Source organism: Taurulus bubalis, assembly GCF_910589615.1.
Source record: "Taurulus bubalis genome assembly, chromosome: 3".
Taxonomy (NCBI): domain Eukaryota; kingdom Metazoa; phylum Chordata; class Actinopteri; order Perciformes; family Cottidae; genus Taurulus; species Taurulus bubalis.
In genome coordinates, this window is record NC_136591.1 from 42,567,522 (window position 1) to 42,590,232 (window position 22,711).

General features: G+C 47.8%; 2 protein-coding genes across 2 annotated transcripts; one reads left to right on the top strand and one right to left on the bottom strand.

The window, feature by feature from the left end:
* Nucleotides 1–2,246: 2,246 nt before the first annotated feature.
* On the bottom strand, nucleotides 2,247–3,576 carry LOC306734530 (uncharacterized protein; the record flags this gene model as incomplete). The annotated part of the gene is made up of 2 exons (XM_079215887.1): nucleotides 2,247–3,226; nucleotides 3,447–3,576. 2 exons carry the CDS (start codon nucleotides 3,574–3,576, stop codon nucleotides 2,247–2,249), a joined length of 1,110 nt encoding a protein of 369 aa, XP_079072013.1.
* Nucleotides 3,577–9,645: 6,069 nt separating this feature from the next.
* On the top strand, nucleotides 9,646–17,800 carry cyp17a2 (cytochrome P450, family 17, subfamily A, polypeptide 2; the record flags this gene model as incomplete). The annotated part of the gene is given in 10 exon segments (XM_079215888.1): nucleotides 9,646–9,744; nucleotides 9,746–9,792; nucleotides 10,242–10,362; nucleotides 12,281–12,419; nucleotides 12,716–12,945; nucleotides 13,902–13,988; nucleotides 14,073–14,282; nucleotides 16,510–16,679; nucleotides 17,339–17,442; nucleotides 17,535–17,800. Coding segments are annotated over 10 exon segments (1,473 nt in total).
* Between the last annotated feature and the right edge of the window lie 4,911 nt (nucleotides 17,801–22,711).

Sequence of the window (22,711 nt, forward strand, 5' to 3'; positions counted from 1 at the left end):
GTATTTTAACCCACATGTAGGTTATAATAACAGTTATTATTACTGTATCTTAACCCACATGTAGGTTATAATAACAGTTATTACTGTATGTTAACCCACATGTAGGTTATAATAACAGTTATTATTACTGTATCTTAACCCACATGTAGGTTATAATAACAGTTATTACTGTATCTTAACCCACATGTAGGTTATAATAACAGTTATTACTGTATCTTAACCCACATGTAGGTTATAATAACAGTTATTACTGTATCTTAACCCACATGTAGGTTATAATAACAGTTATTATTACTGTATCTTAACCCACATGTAGTTTATAATAACAGTTATTACTGTATCTTAACCCACATATAGGTTATAATAACAGTTATTACTGTATCTTAACCCACATATAGGTTATAATAACAGTTATTACTGTATCTTAACCCACATGTAGTTTATAATAACAGTTATTACTGTATCTTAACCCACATATAGGTTATAATAACACATATATTAGTATTAATACGGTAGTCATGACTCACTCGTGCTCGTGCAGGACGGGAAGAGTCCGCTCCTCGCGCAGATCATGCTCCTCTCACTCTGAAGAGACTGTCTGCCGCGCGCGCCCGTTGCCTCCCGCGCGTGTGTGTCTGCGCGTGCGCGCGCGTGTGTGTGTGTGTGTGTGTGTGTGTGTGTGTGTGTGTGTGTGTGTGTGTGTGTATATGTGTGTGTGTGTGTGTGTGTGTGTGTGTGTGTGATCCAGCTCCACCCTCCCCGCAGCGTGCAGCCGGTGACGTAAAATCTGCGTGACGTGACGCCACGACATAGCAGAAGGGGAGGGGCTTAAGTAAATACTCAGTAGTAGTAATACTGTTAAATACTGGTACTGCACTCTATAGTAAAAGTAAACATATCTATTCTAATAATAATAATAATAATAATATTTTAATTCAGTGGTAAATCAGCAGATGGAAGTACTCAGATGGAAGTATTCAGATGGAAGTACTCAGATGGAAGTACTCAGATGGAAGTATTCAGATGGAAGTATTCAGATGGAAGTACTCAGATGGAAGTACTCAGATGGAAGTATTCAGATGGAAGTACTCAGATGGAAGTACTCAGATGGAAGTATTCAGGTGGAAGTACTCAGATCCTTCACTGCAGTAAACTATGTAGTATTATCAGCTACATGTATTATGAGGATTAATATGCTGCTGCATTAATGTGTATATTTGATGTATTTATATTCTGTTGGATCAGAACAATACTAGAATACCTTCAGGTGCATTTACTGCATAGAGGTGCAGTACTGCTGGTGACCACTGGGAGGCGCCACAGGAGGTTATTTATATACAAAATTATTCAGAATATTGTTTTATAAATTATAACATTTAAACATTATGTTCCTACATGAGGAGACTCTCAGGAGAAAGATCACTCTTTAAATATATATATATAAATATATATATATATTAATATATAAGTATATAATAATATGTATATATATATATATTTATATGTATATATATTTATATAAATATATATTATGGGATGTTGAAAACCCTGCTGTTGCCGTGGCAACGCAACCTTCGCCAGCTCTCGCAGCCCTAAGGAGAACTAATGGGAACATCTGTTGCCTAGGCAACAGTGGCCTGTTATGCAATGTCAGAGGCGCGATGAAGATGAAGATGAAGATGGAGAAGAAGAAGGAGAGGAGGAGGAAGGAGTTTGTTTTTGTTTGTTTATTGTTGACAGCAGCTCCTCCATGCAGAACATGAAGCTGCAGCACCGCGTTAAAGTTCATCACCATGACAACCATTTCATAGAAAGTGACATCGTTGTTTACGCTCATCGGCCATCGAAATCTGGCTTCAGTCTAGAGACACACACACACACACACACACACACACACACACACACACACACACACACACACACACACACACACGCATACACTATAAAAATAGAGATGTGTACAAACATATAAATATAAAGAGGTGTTGACATTTATAAAACGACATCACGACACTCTGACGTCACACAGCACGTTCCTCACGTCGTCATGCAGAAAGAGTCCAAACTATTGAAAGTTTTTAAAGTCCAGCACCGGGCGTTCGAGCCCCGTAATCCCGCGCATGCGCCTTGAGAGCGGCCAGGAAAACTCCTTCTAAACACCTGCTCCTCCTCCCGGTGACGTCACACGTAAACGTCTCTGACGCCGCACTGGTCGGCGGTTCAAAACCCGGAAGTGGCCGTTCCGCTCAGACGCCGGGCGCGTTCAGGGCCAGCGAGTAGGCGGCCATCATCTGCGCGCGCAGCTGCTGCTTGACGTGCACGCGGCCGTGCCTCTTCCTCTCGTCGCTGCGCGCGAACCGCTTGCCGCACACGTCGCAGGAGAAGGGCTTCTCCCCGGTGTGCGTGCGCGTGTGCGTGGTCAGGTGGTCGCTGCGGCTGAAGCTGCGCGCGCAGACGCCGCACTGGAAGGGCTTCTGTCCCGTGTGGATGCGCACGTGCCTGTTGAGCTCGTCCGAGCGCGAGAATCGGCGCTCGCACCCGGGCACTGAGCACGGGAACGGCTTGGCTTTGGGCCCGCCGCCGCCGCCGCTCTTAGCGGGAGCTCTGCGGCCGGCGCGCACCGGCTTGTTGGGGGCTGCCGCGGCCATGTTGACTATCGGGAACGCACCCTGCAGGAGGGAGGAGAGCAGGTGAGCGTCCAGCGTGGAGGAGGGGGGCGCGTGCACGAGCTCCGTCTTGATGACGAAGCTGCCGGGGTCCCCCAGGCTGCGCAGCCAGTCCTCCAGACCCAGCGGCTCCTGCTTCACCTCGCAGCCGGGCCGCGGCTCCTCCTGGCCGGCCAGCAGCGAGTCCAGGAACGCGGCCACGTCCACCTGCTGCTGCTCCGGAGCGGCGGCCGGGGACAGAGCCTCCCCGGCGGGCGCGGAGGAGGCATGCGGGGAGGAGGCGTGTGCGCAGCCGCTGCTGCAGCTGGAGGACGCGAACTCGCTCTTCACCACCACGGGGTGGGGGGCCACCACAGGGTGCTCCATCTCGGTGCAGATCCCCACGATCTCCGTGATCATGTTGAGGATTGCGTCCGCGGTGCTGCTCAGTCCCGCGGGGGCTGCAGCTGCTGCGGCTGCGGGGGAGAAGCTGCCGAGAGATGGAGAGAGTGCGTCCGAGGAGCAGTCACTGAAGTCGGAGAAGAAATCCGAGTCCGAGGCGTCAGTTCCCGGAGAGAACACTGCAGGGGAAAGGGGGGGTTAGTTATTACGTCATCATCTGCACACACGTGATCAATATGAAATCAATAATCACACATTCTGCAACATGCAGGTGATGTAACTTCACCTGCAGCTCGTGTTGATGCACAAGCTGCAGGTGAAGTTACATCACTTGCATGTTGCAGAACGTGCGAGTGATTGGTTCATTGATTGGTTTATTGATTGATCGTAAACACGCACCTTGGCAGAAGGGGGACCCAGCGTCGGACTCGGCTCCGTCGCTGATGGGACTCGAACCCACGCTGTCCACCCACGCGCTGCACGCAACCTCGAAGTCCGACATGAAGCTGTCCTCGCGCTCCAGAAGCATCGCAACAACAGCAAGAAGAAACACGAGGATGTATTGTCCCGGTGGTGGTCCGGTATCTGGTGTGGACCGGTATCTGGTGTGGTCCGGTATCTGGTGTGGACCGGTATCTTATTTAGTCCGGTATCTGGTGTGGACCGGTATCTGGTGTGGTCCGGTATCTTATTTAGTCCGGTATCTTATTTAGTCCGGTATCTGGTGTGGTCCAGTATCTTGTGTAGTCCTGTATCTGGTGTAGTCCGGTATCTGGTGCGGTCCGGTATCTGGTGCGGTCCGGTATCTGGTGCGGTCCGGTATCTGGTGTGGACCGGTATCTGGTGTAGTCCGGTATCTGGTGCGGTCCGGTATCTGGTGCGGTCCGGTATCTGGTGCGGTCCGGTGTAATCCGGTCTCTCTGTGTCTCGGTGCTGATGAGATGATGGGCTCCCTCTCGCTCGCAGCCGGCTTTATACCCTCCGTCTCCGTCTCCTTGGTAACTCCATCCCGGGGTTCCCTCTGCCGTAGCTGCCCAAACATGGGCTGCTTCCGGTGTGACGTTGGAGGGGGAACCCGCTCCATATAAGGACAGAGGAGGGGGTTTCCTCACTGCGGCACCGGAGACACGGATTATACAACCAGGAGGGTTCATGCAGGGCTGCAGGAGGAGGAGGAGGAGGAGGAGGAGGAGGAGAGGATGGAGGAGAAGATGGAGGAGGAGGAGGAGGAAGAGGAGGAGGAGGAAGACGAGCTGAGGAAGATGCATTGTTGTTATTGAGGCAGAGCTCGATCCCACTTCCATTACCGACCGTTTCTTTGCTCCTCAGTGTGAGGCGGCCATCCATACCATAATACTCTCTGTCTGGCCTTCAGGTAACAGGAGGAGTCCTGAACCTCCAGCTCCTTTCTTCTGACATGAACATGAAGGCAACGTGTTGTGATTGACAGGTGTACATGTGATTTACAGGTCCAAAAAAACAAGATGGCGACAAGAAAACCAGACATGTCACAGACCAGGAGAATGTGTTCAGGGGATTAACATGAAAACTATTTATGAATATCTGACTCTGTTTCTGGGACGCTGGCCCTTTAAATGAGATGAACACAACATTGTATTTCTCATAAATGATCAATTGAATCAACAACTCTCTGCCTGTCTGTCTCTCTGCCTGTCTCACCTCGTCTGGTTCAGAGACACCTCACATGTGACATCACCGCTCAGCTGCTGGGATGCTGTCGCCATGGAGACGGGAGGAGATCCAGGGCAGCGTTATGTAAAAGAGAAGCTGCTGGGAACCTTTTATTGATTTATGTTTTATTATTATTAAATGTTGGGAGACTTCAACGCTCACGTGGGCAATGACAGAAACCTGTTGGGGTGATTGGGAGAAACTTCTTGCCCGGTCTGAACCAGAGCCGTGTCTCGCTATCGGACTTTTGTGCTCGCCACAGTTTCTCCATAGTGAACACCATGTTGGAACAAAAGGAGGCTCATAAGTGTACCTGGTCCCAGAGCACCTGAGGCCGGAGATCAATGATGGACTTTGTAATCATGTCATCTGATCTGCAGCCGTCTGTCTTGGGGGAGCCGGCTAGAAAGACCTGGAAAGCCCAAACTGGGAACGTCTGGCGGAGGATCCTGTCCGGGAGGTCCTCAACTCCCACCTCTAGAAGAACTTCTCGCACATCCTGAGGGAGGTTGAGGACATGGAATCCGAGAGGAGGGGAACTACTGACCCAGACAGGGACATCATTGGGCAATTTGAGGAACTCCTAAACCCGGCCAACATGTCCCCTGGAGAGGGTGCAGCGCCTAAAGACTTTGGGGTGGATGCACCCATATCCCTGGCAGAGGTCACTAAGGTAGTCAAAAAGCTCCTTGGTGGCAAGGCGCCGGGGGGTTGAGATCCGCCCTGAGATGCTGAAAGCGCTGGACATTGTTGGGCTGTCTTGGCTGACACGCCTTTGCAGTGTCGCATGGGGGTCAGGAACAGTGCCCATGGACTGGCAGACCGGGGTGGTGGTTCCCATCTTCAAGAAGGCGGACCGGAGAGTGTGCTGAACTATTATGCAAGGGTGCTGGAAGGGAGGTCCAGGGTGCTGGAAAGGAGGTCCAGGGTGCTGGAAGGAGATCCAGGGTGCTGGAAGGGAGGTCCATGATGCTGGAAGGAGGTCCAGGATGCTGGAAATGAGGTCCAGGGTGCTGGAAAGGAGGTCCAGGGTGCTGGAAGGAGGTCCAGGGTGCTAGAAGGGAGGTCCAGGATGCTGGAAATGAGGTCCAGGGTGCTGAAAGGGAGGTCCAGGGTGCTGGAAGGGAGGTCCAGGATGCTGGAAATGAGGTCCAGGGTGCTGGAAGGGAGGTCCAGGATGCTGGAAATGAGGTCCAGGGTGCTGAAAGAAGGTCCAAGGTGCTGGAAGGAGGTCCAGGGTGCTGAAAGAAGGTCCAGGGTGCTGAAAGGAGGTGCAGGATGCTGAAAGGAGGTCCAGAATGCTGGCAAGGAGGTCCAGGGTGCTGGAAGGGAGGTCCAGAATGCTGAAAAGGAGATCCAGGGTGCTGGAAGGGAGGTCCAGGGTGCTGGAAGGGAGGTCCAGGGTGCTGAAAGAAGGTTCAGGGTGCTGGAAGGAGGTCCAGGGTGCTGAAAGAAGGTCCAGGGTGCTGAAAGGAGGTGCAGGATGCTGAAAGGAGGTCCAGGGTACTAAAAGTAGGTCCAGGGTGCTGGAAGGGAGGACCAGGATGCTGGAAGGGAGGTCCATGATGCTGGAAGGGAGGTCCAGGATGCTGAAAGGAGGTCCAGGTTACTAAAAGGAGGTCCAGGGTGCTGGAAGGGAGGTCCAGGATGCTGAAAGGAGGTCCAGGGTACTAAAAGGAGGTCCAGGGTGCTTGAAGGGAGGTCCAGGGTGCTGGAAGGGAGGTCCATGATGCTGGAAGGGAGGTCCAGGATGCTGAAAGGAGGTCCAGGGTACTAAACGGAGGTCCAGGGTGCTGGAAGGGAGGTCCAGGGTGCTGGAAGGGAGGTACAGGATGCTGGAAAGGAGATACAGGGTGCTGGAAGGGAGGTCTAGGATGCTGGAAAGGAGGTCCAGGATTCTGAAAGGAGGTCCATGATGCTGGAAGGGAGGTCCAGGGTGCTAAAAGGAGGTACCTCATTCAAGACGAGCAGTGTGGATTCCGTCCCGTGGAAAAGTGGACCGGCTCTTTACCCTCAAAGACTACTGGAGGGGTCCTGGGAGTTTGCCCAGCCAGTCTACATGTGCTTTGTGGACTTGGAGAAGGCTTTCAACCAGGTCCCTCTGGGATGTTTGTGTGGGTTGCTGCAGGAGTATGGATTGCCGGTCTCAGAAGTGCCAGGATGTTGAGGTATCAGGATGTTGAAGTGCCAGGATGTTGAGGTATCAGGATGTTGAAGTGCCAAGATGTTGAAGTACCAGGATGTTGAAGTGCCAGGATTTTGACGTGCCAGGATGTTGAAGTGCCAGGATGTTGAATAACCTCCTCTTGTCCTCTTTATAGGAACGCTCTTTAATAAACAGCTGGTCTGTTTCTCATATTTCTGATTCTGACCCAACAAGAGGGTCAAAGGTCAAGCGGCCATGTCATCAGGAAGTAATCTGCATCCTTCATTTTTCTAATCGTCGTTATGAATATTATCATTTCTATTGTTATCATAATAATATTATTATTACTCATTGTTATTATCATCATCAGCTGTTCTTATAAAGCAATGATTCATTCAACTGGTCCAACGACTCCTCTTGACCGTTGACCCTCTTGTTAAAACATAATATAATATATATTATAAAACATAATATAATATATATATATATATATATATATATATATATATATATATATATATATATATATATATATATATATAATAAGCATTGTGGCTCTGCAGACTGAGCTCCTGGTGTTGCAGAGCAGCACCTTGTGGCCAGCAGAGGAACTGCAGGATATCTTGTGTTATTAGTTCATATTCTCCACGTTCAGGAGGCTGTTAACCAAATAACCAAAATAACTAAATAACCACGTGACCATCGGGTGAACCGGTCAGATGGACGAAGACGACGAAGACGACGAGGATGATGAAGAGGACAGAAGAACCTCTCTCTCTCTCTCTCTCTCTCTCTCTATCGAGAGGAGGTGTGTGGGCGAGGAAGGAAAGACTGTTGCCATGGCGCTGCGCCACCTTCTGCTCCCACCGCCTGTTGCAAATAACACACACACACACACACACACACACTCTCACTTTTCCTGACGACAGAGAGATCCTCTTAAAACACGTTCTTCGTCCCTGTGAAGACCTGGCGCCTACATTACCCACAATGCAGCTCTCCCTCTGCTGCAGCAGAGATGACTTCACTTCCTTCAACTCAACGTGTTTATTTCAGCAGTGGTGTATAAAGTACTGTATGTACGTCTGAGATGTAGTACAGTACATAGTAATATACACAGTGGTGAATAAAGTACTGTATGTACCTCTGAGATGTAGTACAGTACATAGTACTATATGCAATGGTGTATAAAGTACCCACAAGTAAAGATACCTTACTGGAAAATGACTCTATTAGAATACTACTTGAGTAAAAGTCTTAAAGTATCTGATTTTTACTGTACTTAAGTATCAAAAGTAAATTTCTGATATTAAATGTACTTAAGTCTTGAAAGTAAAAGTACATGCTGTTAATAAAAAAGCAAAGGGTCATAATTTTGAGAATGATGAAGGGTATTGTTTTAAGTGCTGTGGCTCCGTGACCAAGGGAAGGAGTTGTGTTGAACATAGTTGTGTTGCTGTTATCCATCAGGAGCAACAATGTTGCAGCACTGAAAGTAACAACCCAGTCGTTACTTCAAACTGAACATGTTCCTGTTCATCTTCAAAAGAAGTTGGTTTTCAAAATTGCCAGAATTCAGTCTTGCTCTCCTTGAGCCGAAGGTTCAAGGTTCGACTGTTGGTGGTGATGATATGGTCAACTCCCCTCATGGCCTCAGTCATTTCCTTGGAGGCGTCATGGATCATGGAGAGCAGGGTCAGCCGGGTCATGGATCATGGAGAGCAGGGTCAGCCGGGTCATGGATCATGGAGAGCAGGGTGAGCCGGGTCATGGATCATGGAGAGCAGGGTGAGCCGGGTCATCGTTTCTGCATCAGGCTGCAGTTCCTTCACAAAATCTCTAAATGGTTCTTGTTCAGCAACACAGAATGGATGGAGGACCACATTCACCACAGCTGTGTCCATGGAGCTCTGAGACACAGTCAAGGAAGAACCACAAGCAGACCACATGAGTGGCCCATGAGGACCACGAGGACCATGAGGGGGACCACAAGGACCACGAGGGGGACCACAAGGACCATGAAGACCATGAGGGGGACCACAAGGACCATGAGGGGGACCACAAGGACCATGAAGACCATGAGGGGGACCACAAGGACCACGAGGGGGACCACAAGGACCATGAGGGGGACCACAAGGACCACGAGGGGGACCACAAGGACCACGAGGGGGACCACAAGGACCATGAGGGGGACCACAAGGACCATGAGGGGGACCACAAGGGGGACTTAAGTACAGCAACGAAGTATAAGCGTTGTTATTTCGCTACTATACACCACTGTATTTTACTGATGTAGTAACTTGAGTGGACTATTCTTCTAATTGTTGTTCTTCTTCTTCTTCTTCTTCAATAATCATGTCCGACCCCGGAGATTCATCAGGGGACCCTTTAGAAGGGCCCGACCCTCATGTTGGACCCCCTGAGTGAAACTTAAGGACGATTGTGGACACGATGACTTGCAGCCTGATAACATCAAGGTTGGTTGAACAGGATAAACACGCACACACGCACACACACACACACACACGCACACACACACACACACACACACACACACACACCTGACCTCTGACCCCTCCAAGGTCTCCGTGGGGATGCAGATTAAAAGCCGGACTCCTCCGCCTCGCTCTTCATTCCATCACAGCCATGTTCTCCGGTCTCGTCTCCTCTCTCCCTCCCTTCATCTCCCTCCTTCTCTCCTTCTCTCCCTCCCTCGTCCTCCTCGTCCTCTTCGTCGTCGCCACGGTGGTCTTCTTCCTGATGGCGCAGCAGACCGGCCCCCCGGCCTCGGGCCCTCCGGCTCGGGGCCCCGTCCCCTGCCTGCCGAGGCTCCCCGTCCTGGGCAGCCTCCCCTGGCTGGGGGGGGGGCCTCCCTCCTCACCTGCTGTTCTCCCAGCTGGCCCACAGGTGAGGACAGGGAGGAGGACTAGTTAGCGTTACCTAGTTATTCATACTGTTCATTCATGTTAAACAATGTGCAGCAATGTGTGGAAGAACTAGTTAAAGTTAACTAATTATTGTTTGTTTCTCTTTAGAAGAAGTTATTAAAGTTAACTAGTTAATAGTGTTCATTAATGTTAAATAATGTGTATTCATGTTTGGAATGACTAGTTAACGATAACTAGTTCATAGTGTTCTTTAATGTTAACTTTGTGTATTAATGTTTGGAAGAACTAGTTAACATGAACTAGTTATTGTTCGTTTGTCTTTAGAAGAAGTCATTAACGTTAACTAGTTAATAGTGTTCTTTAATGTTAACTTTATGTGTATTCATGTTTGGAAGGACTAGTTAAAGTTAACTAGTTCATAGTGTTCTTTAATGTTAACTAGTTCTGGTTAATGTCGGCTTGGTTCAGGTACGGCTCTCTGTTCGCGCTCCACCTCGGGCCGCACTACACCGTGGTGGTAAACAACCATCACCACGCCAGAGAGGTTCTACTGCAGAGAGGGAGAGACTTCGCTGGACGTCCAAGCATGGTGAGACATGCAGAGAGAGAGAGTGAGACATGTAGAGAGAGAGAGTGAGACATGTAGAAAGTTAGACATGAAGAGAGAGTGAGACATGTAGAGAGAGAGAGTGAGGCATGTAGAGAGAGAGAGTGAGACATGTAGAAAGTTAGACATGAAGAGAGAGAGTGAGACATGTAGAGAGAGAGAGTGAGACATGCAGAGAGAGTGAGACATGCAGCGAGATATTGAGACATGGAGAGAGAGTGAAACATACAGAGAGAGTGAGACAAGCAGAGAGAGTGAGACAAGCAGTGAGAGTGAGACATGCAGAGAGAGTGAGAGGCATGCAGAGAGAGTGAGACATGTAGAGAGAGTGAGACATGCAGGGAGAGAGTGGCGCATTAAGAGAGTGAGACATGCAGAAAGTGAGATATGCGGAGAGAGTGGGATATGCAGAGAGAGTGATACATGCATTAAGAGTGAGACATGCAGGGAGAGAGTGAGACATACAGAGAGTTAGACATACAAAGATAGTGAGACATGCAGAGAGAGAGAGTGAGGCATACAGAGAGAATGAGACATGCAGAGAGAGTTAGACAAGTAGAGAGAGTGATAGATGCAGTGAGAGAGTGAGCCCTGCAGAGAGAGAGTGAGACATGTAGAGAGAGTGAGACCTGCAGAGAGAGAGTGAGACATGTAGAGAGAGTGAGACCTGCAGAGAGAGAGACCTGCAGAGAGAGTGAGACATGTAGAGAGAGTGAGACCTGCAGAGAGAGAGTGAGACATGTAGAGAAAGTGAGACCTGCAGAGAGAGAGACCTGCAGAGAGAGTGATACATGCAGAGAGAGAGTGAGACCTACACAGAGAGAGAGTGAGACATGTAGAGAGAGAGTGAGACATGCAGATAGAGAGGGAGACATACAGAGGGAGAGGGAGACATGTAGAGAGAGAGTGAGACATGCTGATAGAGAGTGAGACATACAGAGGGAGACATGCAGAGAGAGAGTGAGACATACATAGAGAGTGAGACATGTAGAGAGAGAGTGAGACATGCAGAGAGAGAGTGAGACATACAGAGGGAGAGTGAGACATACAGAGGGAGAATGAGACATACAGATAGAGAGTGAGGCATGCAGAGGGAGACATGCAGAGAGAGAGTGAGACATGCTGATAGAGAGTGAGACATACAGAGGGAGACATGCAGAGAGAGAGTGAGACATACATAGAGAGTGAGACATGTAGAGAGAGAGTGACATGCAGAGAGAGAGTGAGACATACAGAGGGAGAGTGAGACATACAGAGGGAGAATGAGACATACAGATAGAGAGTGAGGCATGCAGAGAGAGAGTGAGACATGCAGAGAGAGTGAGACATACATAGAGAGAGTGATACATACAGGTAGAGAGTGAGACATGCAGAGAGAGAGTGAGACATGCAGAGAGAGTGAGACATACATAGAGAGAGTGATACATACAGATGGAGAGTGAGACATGCAGAGAGAGATTGAGACATACAAAGGGAGTGTGAGACATACAAAGGGAGTGTGAGACATACAAAGGGAGTGTGAGACATACAGATAGAGAGTGAGACATGCAGATAGAGTGAGACATGCAGAGAGAGAGAGAGTGAGACATGCAGAGAGAGAGTGAGACATACAGAGAGAGAGTGAGACATACAGATGGAGAGTGAGACATACAGAGAGAAAGTGAGACATGCAGAGGGAGAGTGAGACATACAGAGAGAAAGTGAGACATGCAGAGGTAGAGTGAGACATGTAGATAGTGAGTGAGACATACAGAGAGAGAGAGTGAGACATGTAGAGAGAGAGTGAGACATGTAGATAGAGAGTGAGACATACAGAGAGAGAGTGAGACATGTAGAGAGAGAGTGAGACATACAGAGAGAGAGTGAACACTCAATACGTTCAGACCTTCCTCCTCGGCAGGTGACCACCAACCTGCTGACCCGAGGAGGGAAAGACATCGCCTTCTCAGACTACACTCCTCTCTGGAAGCTGCACCGCCGCCTCGTCCACAACTCCTTCACTCTGTTCGGGGAAGGAACCGGCCGCCTGCAGGACATCGGTACGCAGCCCGCCGGTCAACGTCCTCGGTTTCCTGTCGCTGACAGATAAAAACTCCAGACGCGATAACCGATAACCTGCAGGAGGTTCAGGGTCGATGTTCTGCCACACGTCTCTCATCTGACTGAGCTGCAAACATTCATCCAGAACCCTAGATATAGAACAGTAATATATCTAGTGTAAACATGAAGGAAATACTATGGCTATACGTACTGTGTATAAATAGATGTGTGTTATAGATATGCATTCCTGCAGCTGCTTCACTGTCTTTCCCGTTCGTGTTCCACGTCCTTCCAGTTCTGTCCTCGGTGGACAGCCTGTGTGCTGAGCTGCTGTCCGGTGGGCGGCGTGGCTTCGACCCGGCGGCGGCGGTGACCCGAGCCGTCACCAACGTGGTGTGCACGCTGGTGTTCAGCGCCACCTATCGCCTCGGCGACACCGAGCTGCAGGAAGTGATGCGATACAATGACGGCATCGTGCAGACGATAGCCAGAGGAGGACTGGTGGACATTTACCCCTGGATGAAGGTACTTTCACCTGAACCCGAGCTGGAACTAGCATCTACTAGCATCTACTAGCATTTACTAGCATCAACTAGTATCAACTAGCATCTACTAGCATCTACTAGCATAAACTAGTATCAACTAGCATCTACTAGCATCTACTAGCATCAACTAGCATCTACTAGCATCAACTAGCATCAACTAGCATATACTAGCACCAACTAGCATCAACTAGCATCAACTAGCATCTACTAGTATCAACTAGCATCTACTAGCATCAACTAGCATCAACTAGCATATACTAGCACCAACTAGCATCAACTAGCATCAACTAGCATCTACTAGTATCAACTAGTATCAACTAGCATCAACTAGCATCAACTAGCATCAGCTAGCATCTACTAGCATCAACTAGCATGTATGTGCTGTTTAAAGAGATTGACATCTAAAATGTCCACACTTTCAAAAATGTTAAACTTTCCTAAAATGTCCATAAGTCCTAACTTTCTAAAATTCTAAAATGTCCTAACTTTCCAACTTTTTCTATCTTTCAAATATGTTCAACATTTCAAAAATCTTTCCAACTTTCTAAAATGTAAAATGTTCCCCAAATGTCCTCACTTTCCTAAAACATCCTGACTTTCCTAAAGGGCCCTGACTCGCTCTCGCTGTGTTAACCCCTGTTGGTCCTCATAAGGACAGAAGGACCCAGTACACACACAGTCTGTCCTCATAAGGACAGAAGGACCCAGCACACACACAGTCTGTCCTCATAAGGACAGAAGGACCCAGCACACACACAGTCTGTCCTCATAAGGACAGAAGGACCCAGCACACACACAGTCTGTCCTCATAAGGACAGAAGGACCCAGCACACACACAGTCTGTCCTCATAAGGACAGAAGGACCCAGCACACACACAGTCTGTCCTCATAAGGACAGAAGGACCCAGCACACACACAGTCTGTCCCCGTCCCCAGGTCTTCCCCAACAAGGCCCTCAGTGAGCTGAAGGACTGCATCGTGGTCAGAGACCGGCTGCTGTCCCGTAAGCTGGAGGAGCACAAGGTAGCGTCCCCCGCCCCTCAGTCTTTGAATACATTAAAGACATGCATATCTAAGACCGGACCGCCCTCTGGGATCTGAACCCAGGCCTCGCTGAGTGACGGTGACCCCCGTGACCTCCTGGATGCCTTGCTCAAGGGCAAGACGGCCGGCGGGCAGACGTCCTCCGGCTCTGAGGACGAGACGATCACAGACGACCACGTCCTCATGACGGCAGCCGAGGCCTTCGGAGCCGGAGTGGAGACCACGTCCACCACGCTGCTGTGGATCCTGGTCTACCTGCTGCACCACCCCGAGGTACTACTACTACTACTACTACTACTACTACTAGTACTACTACTACTACTACTACTAGTACTACTACTAGTACTACTACTACTACTACTACTGCTGTGGATCCTGGTCTACCTGCTGCACCACCCCGAGGTACTACTACTACTACTACTACTACTACTACTACTACTACTAGTACTACTACTAGTACTACTACTACTACTACTACTGCTGTGGATCCTGGTCTACCTGCTGCACCACCCCGAGGTACTACTACTACTACTACTACTACTAGTACTACTACTACTACTACTAGTACTACTACTACTACTACTGCTGTGGATCCTGGTCTACCTGCTGCACCACCCCAAGGTACTACTACTAGTACTACTACTACTACTAGTACTACTACTACTACTACTAGTAGTACTACTACTAGTACTACTACTACTACTACTACTGCTGTGGATCCTGGTCTACCTGCTGCACCACCCCGAGGTACTACTACTACTACTACTACTACTACTACTACTACTACTACTACTAGTACTACTACTACTAGTACTACTACTAGTACTACTACTACTACTACTACTGCTGTGGATCCTGGTCTACCTGCTGCACCACCCCGAGGTACTACTACTACTACTACTACTACTACTAGTACTACTACTACTACTACTACTGCTGTGGATCCTGGTCTACCTGCTGCACCACCCCGAGGTACTACTACTACTACTACTAGTACTACTACTACTACTACTACTGCTGTGGATCCTGGTCTACCTGCTGCACCACCCCGAGGTACTACTACTACTACTACTACAACTAATACTAATACTACTACTACTGTTGTGGATCCTAGTCTACCTGTTGCACCACCCCAAGGTAAGAGTACTACTACTAGTACTACTACAACTATACTACTGCTGTTATATACTGAGAATGATGATACTGCTATTACAACTACTACGACTACTATACTATAACTCCCGCATGTTATTTAATATACATATATATGTGTGCAGTGTAGTACTCCCCCTTCATTAAAGGATCAGGGAACTTTCCCCTTCATTAAAGGATCAGGGTACTCCCCCTTCATTAAAGGATCAGGGTACTTTCTCTTCATTAAAGGATCAAGGTACTTTCCCTTCATTAAAGGATCAGGGTGCTTCCCCCTTCATTAAAGGATCAGGGTACTCCCCCTTCATTAAAGGATCAGGGTACTCCCCCTTCATTAAAGGATCAGGGTACTCCCCCTTCATTAAAGGATCAGGGTGCTTCCCCCTTCATTAAAGGATCAGGGTACTTCCCCCTTCATTAAAGGATCAGGGTACTTCCCCCTTCATTAAAGGATCAGGGTACTCCCCCTTCATTAAAGGATCAGGGTGCTTCCCCCTTCATTAAAGGATCAGGGTACTTCCCCCTTCATTAAAGGATCAGGGTACTCCCCCTTCATTAAAGGATCAGGGTACTTTCCCTTCATTAAAGGATCAAGGTACTTTCCCTTCATTAAAGGATCAGGGTGCTTCCCCCTTCATTAAAGGATCAGGGTGCTTCCCCCTTCATTAAAGGATCAGGGTACTCCCCCTTCATTAAAGGATCAGGGCACTTCCCCCTTCATTAAAGGATCAGGGTACTTCCCCTTCATTAAAGGATCAGGGTACTTCCCCTTCATTAAAGGATCAGGGTGCTTCCCCCTTCATTAAAGGATCAGGGTGCTTCCCCTTCATTAAAGGATCAGGGTGCTTCCCCCTTCATTAAAGGATCAGGGTACTTTCCCTTCATTAAAAGATCAGGGTACTTTCCCTTCATTAAAGGATCAGGGTGCTTCCCCTTCATTAAAGGATCAGGGTACTCCCCCTTCATTAAAGGATCAGGGTACTTTCCCTTCATTAAAGGATCAGGGTGCTTCCCCTTCATTAAAGGATCAGGGTGCTTCCCCTTCATTAAAGGATCAGGGTACTCCCCCTTCATTAAAGGATCAGGGTACTTTCCCTTCATTAAAAGATCAGGGTGCTTCCCCTTCATCAAAGGATCAGGGTACTCCCCCTTCATTAAAGGATCAGGGTACTTCCCCTTCATTAAAGGATCAGGGTACTTCCCCCTTCATTAAAGGATCAGGGTACTCCCCCTTCATTAAAGGATCAGGGTACTTCCCCTTCATTAAAGGATCAGGGTACTTTGCCTTCATTAAAGGATCAGGGTGCCTCCCCCTTCTTGAGCGCTGTGTTATGCCCCGCCCCCTCAGGTGCAGGAGCGCGTGCAGAAGGAGCTGGACGAGCAGGTGGGCGCCGAGCGGCCGGTCTGCACGTCGGACCGCGGCCGGCTGCCGTACCTGGACTGCGTCATCAACGAGGGCATGAGGATCCGCCCGGTCAGCCCGGTGCTGATCCCCCACACCGCCATGACCGACAGCAGGTACTGCAGACACTGCAGGGCTATTATCAGGGCTCCTACGGCCATGGAACACCTGGGAAAGCCATGGGATTCTAAAATGGTTCTTTCCAGGACTAGAAAAGCCCTACATTCTGTGCTACAAATGTGCTACATTCATGTGTTCATGTAAATGTGTTATATTCATGTGTTCATGACGTTCATCTACGCTGAGTTTGAAATAGTGAATATGCTTTTAAAAGAAAGACTCACAATATAAGCAGGCATACATACAGGCATCTATATAAATGTTTATTCTTTTAATCAAACTATTGTCTCATTCATTTGAGTCATTTAAGGTTTACTGTATGCTTTGTGTTCAAATTGTTAGTTTAAATACTACATTTACTCACTTTTTACTGTTTACACCCAGATTTCACTAAATGTTTGTCATGACATTTGGTTTAAAGTCCTGGAGAAGTCATGAAACCCACTGGTCACAATGTGTATGAACCCTGTTTTACACAGGTTCATTCACATTATTTTCATCAAATTTAAAAGTCATGGACATTTGGTGAAAAGTGAAGAAAATTTGGTTTAAAGTCATGGAAATTTGGTTAAAAGTCATGGAAATCCATTGGTAAAGATGTGTATGAACCCTGATTGTAGACACAACACACAAGTACACACTCTGTGTGTTGTAGCATTGGAGGCCACGCTGTCCGCCGTGGGACTCGAGTTCTGGTCAACATGTGGGCGATTCACCACGACCCCGACCACTGGGCCAGACCCGACCTGTTCAACCCAGGTAAAACGCACCGAAACCACCTCCTCCGGGATGTCTCTCTATAACGAGCGCACCTGAACACACCGCCTCCCCCGTTGTCCCGCCCTCTCCAGATCGGTTCCTTGACGGACGCGGCCAGCGGGTCTCGCCTTCCTGCTTCCTGCCGTTCGGGGCGGGACCTCGAGTCTGCGTCGGCGAATCGTTGGCCCGGCTGGAGCTCTTCCTCTTCCTGTCCTCTCTGCTCCAGCGCATGAGCTTCACGCTGCCGGACGGGGCTCCCCCGCCCAACCTGCAGGGGCGGCTGGGCGTGGTCCTGCAGCCGCTACCTTATACGGTCGTGGTCACTCCGAGGGCGGGGTGGGAGGGCGGGGCAAAGTGAAAGGGGGAGGGGCAAAGTGAAAGGGGGAGGGGCAAAGATATATAGTACAAAACTAAAACTTGAAAAAAGAACACATTAAAATGCTCTCGTGGAGTTCCTCTATAGCAGTGGTTCTCAAACTTGTTCACGCCCCACCGCCCCAACAAAATGGTCCATGCTGTATTTTTATTGAAATAACCTTTTGTGACTCCATCCGTGCTTTTTCAAATAATAGAATAAAGAAAATTGAAATCTCTTTCAAGCAAACCAGATCGCTCCATCAGACAAAAACAAATAGTGCTTCACTTTGTTAGAACAATGCAAATAAAGTTATATCTAAAAAATAACTAATATTTGGCAAGAAAATAGCTTATTGTGGCTGCAATGAACCTGTTTTGCTCTGAATATCTTTTCAAGATAATAACAATAACGTCTGCGCAGCATAACCTGTAAACCGCGTAGCGTAAAGTACAGGCATTTCGTCATGTATTTATTCAATACGTTTTATGTCCGTGTACTTTTGTAATATGTGAAGTTCTCATTAAAGGTCTTGAAATAAAGAAATTCTGCATTTCCCCCTCGTGCCCCACCTGTAATACCTCGGCTTCCCCACTAGAGCGGCGCGCCCCACAGTTTGAGAACCACTGCTCTAGAGACTAACGTTAGCTTCTTACTTTACACCTCAAACATCATTAAAGTTCGTTAGTGAAGATTATCTTAATGAACTAAACCTGGAAGAATCATAAACGCTTGTTTGTTTTATGTAATAATCCAGAATACGAATTAATCTGATTTTCTTTTTCCACAAATGCACAAACTCATTTTAATATGTTAAATCTGCACGAGTTCAAACTGAGCTTTAAAGTGGTTTCCAACAAGATGAAATATTAAGTGTGACGTCACGTGATTTATTTTGTTTTCTAATCAATAAACATGGATTGATCTCCAGTGTGCTGCCGGTGTTTTCTTTATCAGTCATCAGGAGACAGTCAGGTGGTAGATTTGACAGTTTTATTCAGTATATCTTCACACACTTTTAGAACAGGCTGGTTTAGTTAGGTCACACACACACATCCACACACACACACACACTCACTATTAATTTAGTATTACTAATAATTAGCATCGTTGTCATCATAACATTAAGGGATTTTAAAGTCTCTTCCCTGCTTCCTTCCGCTCCTCCGACAGAAACCTCATGCAAACAGGAAGGACGGCAGCGGAGAGACGGCGAGGTAAAGACGCTCTGCAGACGTTTCCTAGAAACAGAAGGAACACGGACGCTTCTAGTAAAGTAAAGAGTTCATCGAACACCACAGGAGCTGCTTCCTGTCGCCTCGTGGAACAAGTGAGAGTCGATCAAAAGAGCCCAAAAACGGATTAAATGACATTTAATGAGGCCAAGATCCAGACTTTGACTGGGTTCACCTGTCAATCAGGTAGTTTCCCCTCCTCTGAGGCCGAAGGGGAAGAACTTTGTCCCGTGTTGGGTTTCTGGGCTGAAAGGAACATTTGACCCTGAAAGGAACCCGTACCTACATTTATGTAACTCGTCTTTAAAGGATGGCCAGGAGAGGGGAGTTCTGGACAACGACTGGCGTGGAGCTTGGATCGAGAAATACGTATGACGGGTCTGTTCTAGTCTGGGTGGTTAGACGGGTCTGTTCTAGTCTGGGTGGTTAGACGGGTCTGTTCTAGTCTGGGTGGTTAGACGGGTCTGTTCTAGTCTGGGTGGTTAGACGGGTCTGTTCTAGTCTGGGTGGTTAGACGGGTCTGTTCTAGTCTGGGTGGTTAGACGGGTCTGGTCTAGTCTGGGTGGTTAGACGGGTCTGTTCTAGTCTGGGTGGTTAGACGGGTCTGTTCTAGTCTGGGTGGTTAGACGGGTCTGTTCTAGTCTGGGTGGTTAGACGGGTCTGTTCTAGTCTGGGTTCTAATCTAACAGAACCCTTGATTTATTATCGTATTGTTGGTCCTTGATACTTCATCTCCAGCTCGTTGTTCCAAGCTTTAGTCGAGGTTGATGAGCTTGTTTAGTTAAAACCAAGTCAGACCTGTGAATGTGAACCCAGTCAGAGTGGAACTCTTCTTTCTATCAGAGGAAACATGTTTAAAGGTTTTCGTCCACCGACGTGATAACATAAATAAATAAAAACATCCCTGGTTTGATTCCCAACTAAAACAGATAAAGACGGCGTTTCCAAGCGTCCGGCCCTGACATCAGCCTCGAGTACGGGGAGATCGCCCCACGAGCCTTCATCGGTTGGCTGAAGGCTTCCACCCCTTAAATGCCTCACAGCACCCGAGTGTGAACTCCGGGGATTCAACCCCCGACCCTTGGTTGCCATTGGTATCGCCAACCGATACCAATGGCAACCAACCAAATCTACTCTCTTTTGGGAGCTCCTTGCGCTCAGCAGTGCCGGTGAATCTGAAGGTAATCCCATCAAGTCGTTGGTTCTTACTCTCCTGGTGCTGTGAGGGAAACATTGACGTCGAAACCGAATCCAGCTGTGGTTGTTTTTTTCCCGAGGCTGATCTCAGAGCAGCTCTTGGGAACCTGAGCTACAACGGACAGATTTAACAACAGTCACTCCGGCTGAACGCCCACGCAGAGCGAGAACGGCTCTGTCTAACGCTACGTAGTAACAGCTGTCGAGTAGAAATGGAACTCAGTAACCATGGAGATATATAACCTTATTAGTTCAGGTAAACTAAAAAAAAACTAAAAAACACCATCAACCACAACATCAACGGCTCGGCGTCACCCGAGGAAGTCCTTCAGAGTCTCGACCAATGACACAGCGGCATCGGAGAAACCCGCAAAGTTCACGTCGAAGGCGGGTTCCTGTATCTGTGAAATCCGCCGCAAAAGGATTTTGTTTTAAAAAAACAAACAGGAGATCGGATCCTTCCGTCCGTGTATGAATCCAATCTTGTGCTCGCCGGTTTCCAAACCGGCGGCCGAGACGTTCGGGATCAAACATCCAGCCGCCGATCGGCTTCGACGGAAGTCGGGATCGGTCCGTCCCGGTCGAGCTGTCGATGACGGAGACGCGTCCCTCTTGGATCGCATCCCTCGTCCTCACAACGTTTGATGAGTTCCGGTTCAAGCCGCTACCCTCTGGTGTCTGACGCCTAGTTCAGGAACAACACGTAACTGTGAACCTTTTCTAACGCGCTAAAACTAAACTAAACCAAAGTGCACTTTGTGGGAGCAGGTTCAGGGAAACGTGACGAAGAGCCGAGAGACGTCTCACTTTTACGCTCCGGCTGACTGTGAAGAGATGTGAGCTTTGGCAGATGTTTTATATTTAGTCTTTACCCGAAAATGCTTTTGAGTTTGTCATTACTTTTAGTTTTTTTTAGATTACGGTTAATCTAATCGAGCCAAAACTATATTTTTTGTAATTTTAGTCCAAATTATTTCCCATAAGCTTTTATCTGATGAAGAACTTAAGAAATGCAGCTTTGTGGGAAAATGAATTCCCTTCGACCGTGAGATGGAAGTCTCCGTTGACAAAATGAAATAACGCTACGACAACGTGAACTACATTCTGGAGAAGCGTTTGATGGAATTAATAAAAAACATTTTCATATAAAAGTGCAACGAGATGTCAGTGAATGCAGCGTTAAACATGACGGATGTTGTTGTTTCATTCATAGCCTTTACAATCACTACACCGCTGCTGTTGGCTGGAAGCTGGTGCTTTTTTAAATTTGTCCAGAGGGGTTTTAGAAAGATTTACATTAAGAAAAGTGTAACATTTCAGAATAAAACTGGAGGTTTTTTAACCAACAATGACGCAACATTGCTTTTCTATCAACGCTGTCTGAGGCAGTTGATCTGTTTCTGATGAAAAATATTGCTCTTCACTCATTACAGACTCTAAGGTGATTGGAAAAACTCTATAATTGACAAAATATACTTTTATGTTTTTCTAAAAATAAATCCTAAATCATTTGCTCTACAGGAACACAGTTGCCCTCAAGTAGCTCGACTTGTTTGGTGAATTTTGCAGGATGATGTCAATTTCATGTAGAATTGAGGGTTCTGAATGATAAAAGAAAAGAAGTGTCTTTGCACAAAGCGAAAGGGAATATTTTAGAGTTTAGACTGAACGCCGTTGTGTCCAGAGACAAAGACGGGAGCGATGACGTCTCCCCGGCTGTTGCTTGGTGCTTTGTTTCCCGTCTAAAAGTGCCCATTGTTTACTCTTATTTATGCATAAAGCTTTTTCTCCTCCCAAAAGGCTGACGCACAGAAGAACCAACCAACCCCGAAACCTTCCGCGCAGGATCGAGTCTCCGCAAACATCAAATCTCGTGAAACCGCCCGACAGACTTCATCAAAGCGACCTCTCTAACGAGTGAATCAGTCTTCCCTCCGTCAGTCGGAGTGACTCATCCTCCCACATCGGTCACTCTTCGTTTTCCCAAAAAGAAACAGACAGTTTGTCCCCGGCTCGTCTCCAGAAGCCTCCGTCACCGCCGCCCCGACGACGCCCTAAACGTTCCACTATTTTTAAAGTCGTTTCTTGTCGGACGCGAGAAAGAAAACGTTGTTTCTGTCTTTCGTCATTGGACGACTCGGGCGGTCGTATCTGATAATGGTCCAATAATAATAATATAATATCTGATAATGGTCCAAATTGAAGCTGAGTCGAGGCCTTGGTTTCAGTTTCTGAACACTAGATCCCACATTTCCCACAATGCACCTCAGGTAGCTTCTTTCATTTGACCTTTCCTGTCTGGCAAACAACCCTCCAAAGTTACAAAATGGTGGCTCGCTAAAATAATGTTTGTGTGAACTGTAAAATCGTCTGTTGGGATCAGGGGTCCTAATTTTTCTTTTGACTTTTGGCCGTTCTGCGGTGCAGGATTGTTTAAATTCCTCCCTGGATGCGTCCAGAGTGAACACCTCTCCATGCAGAT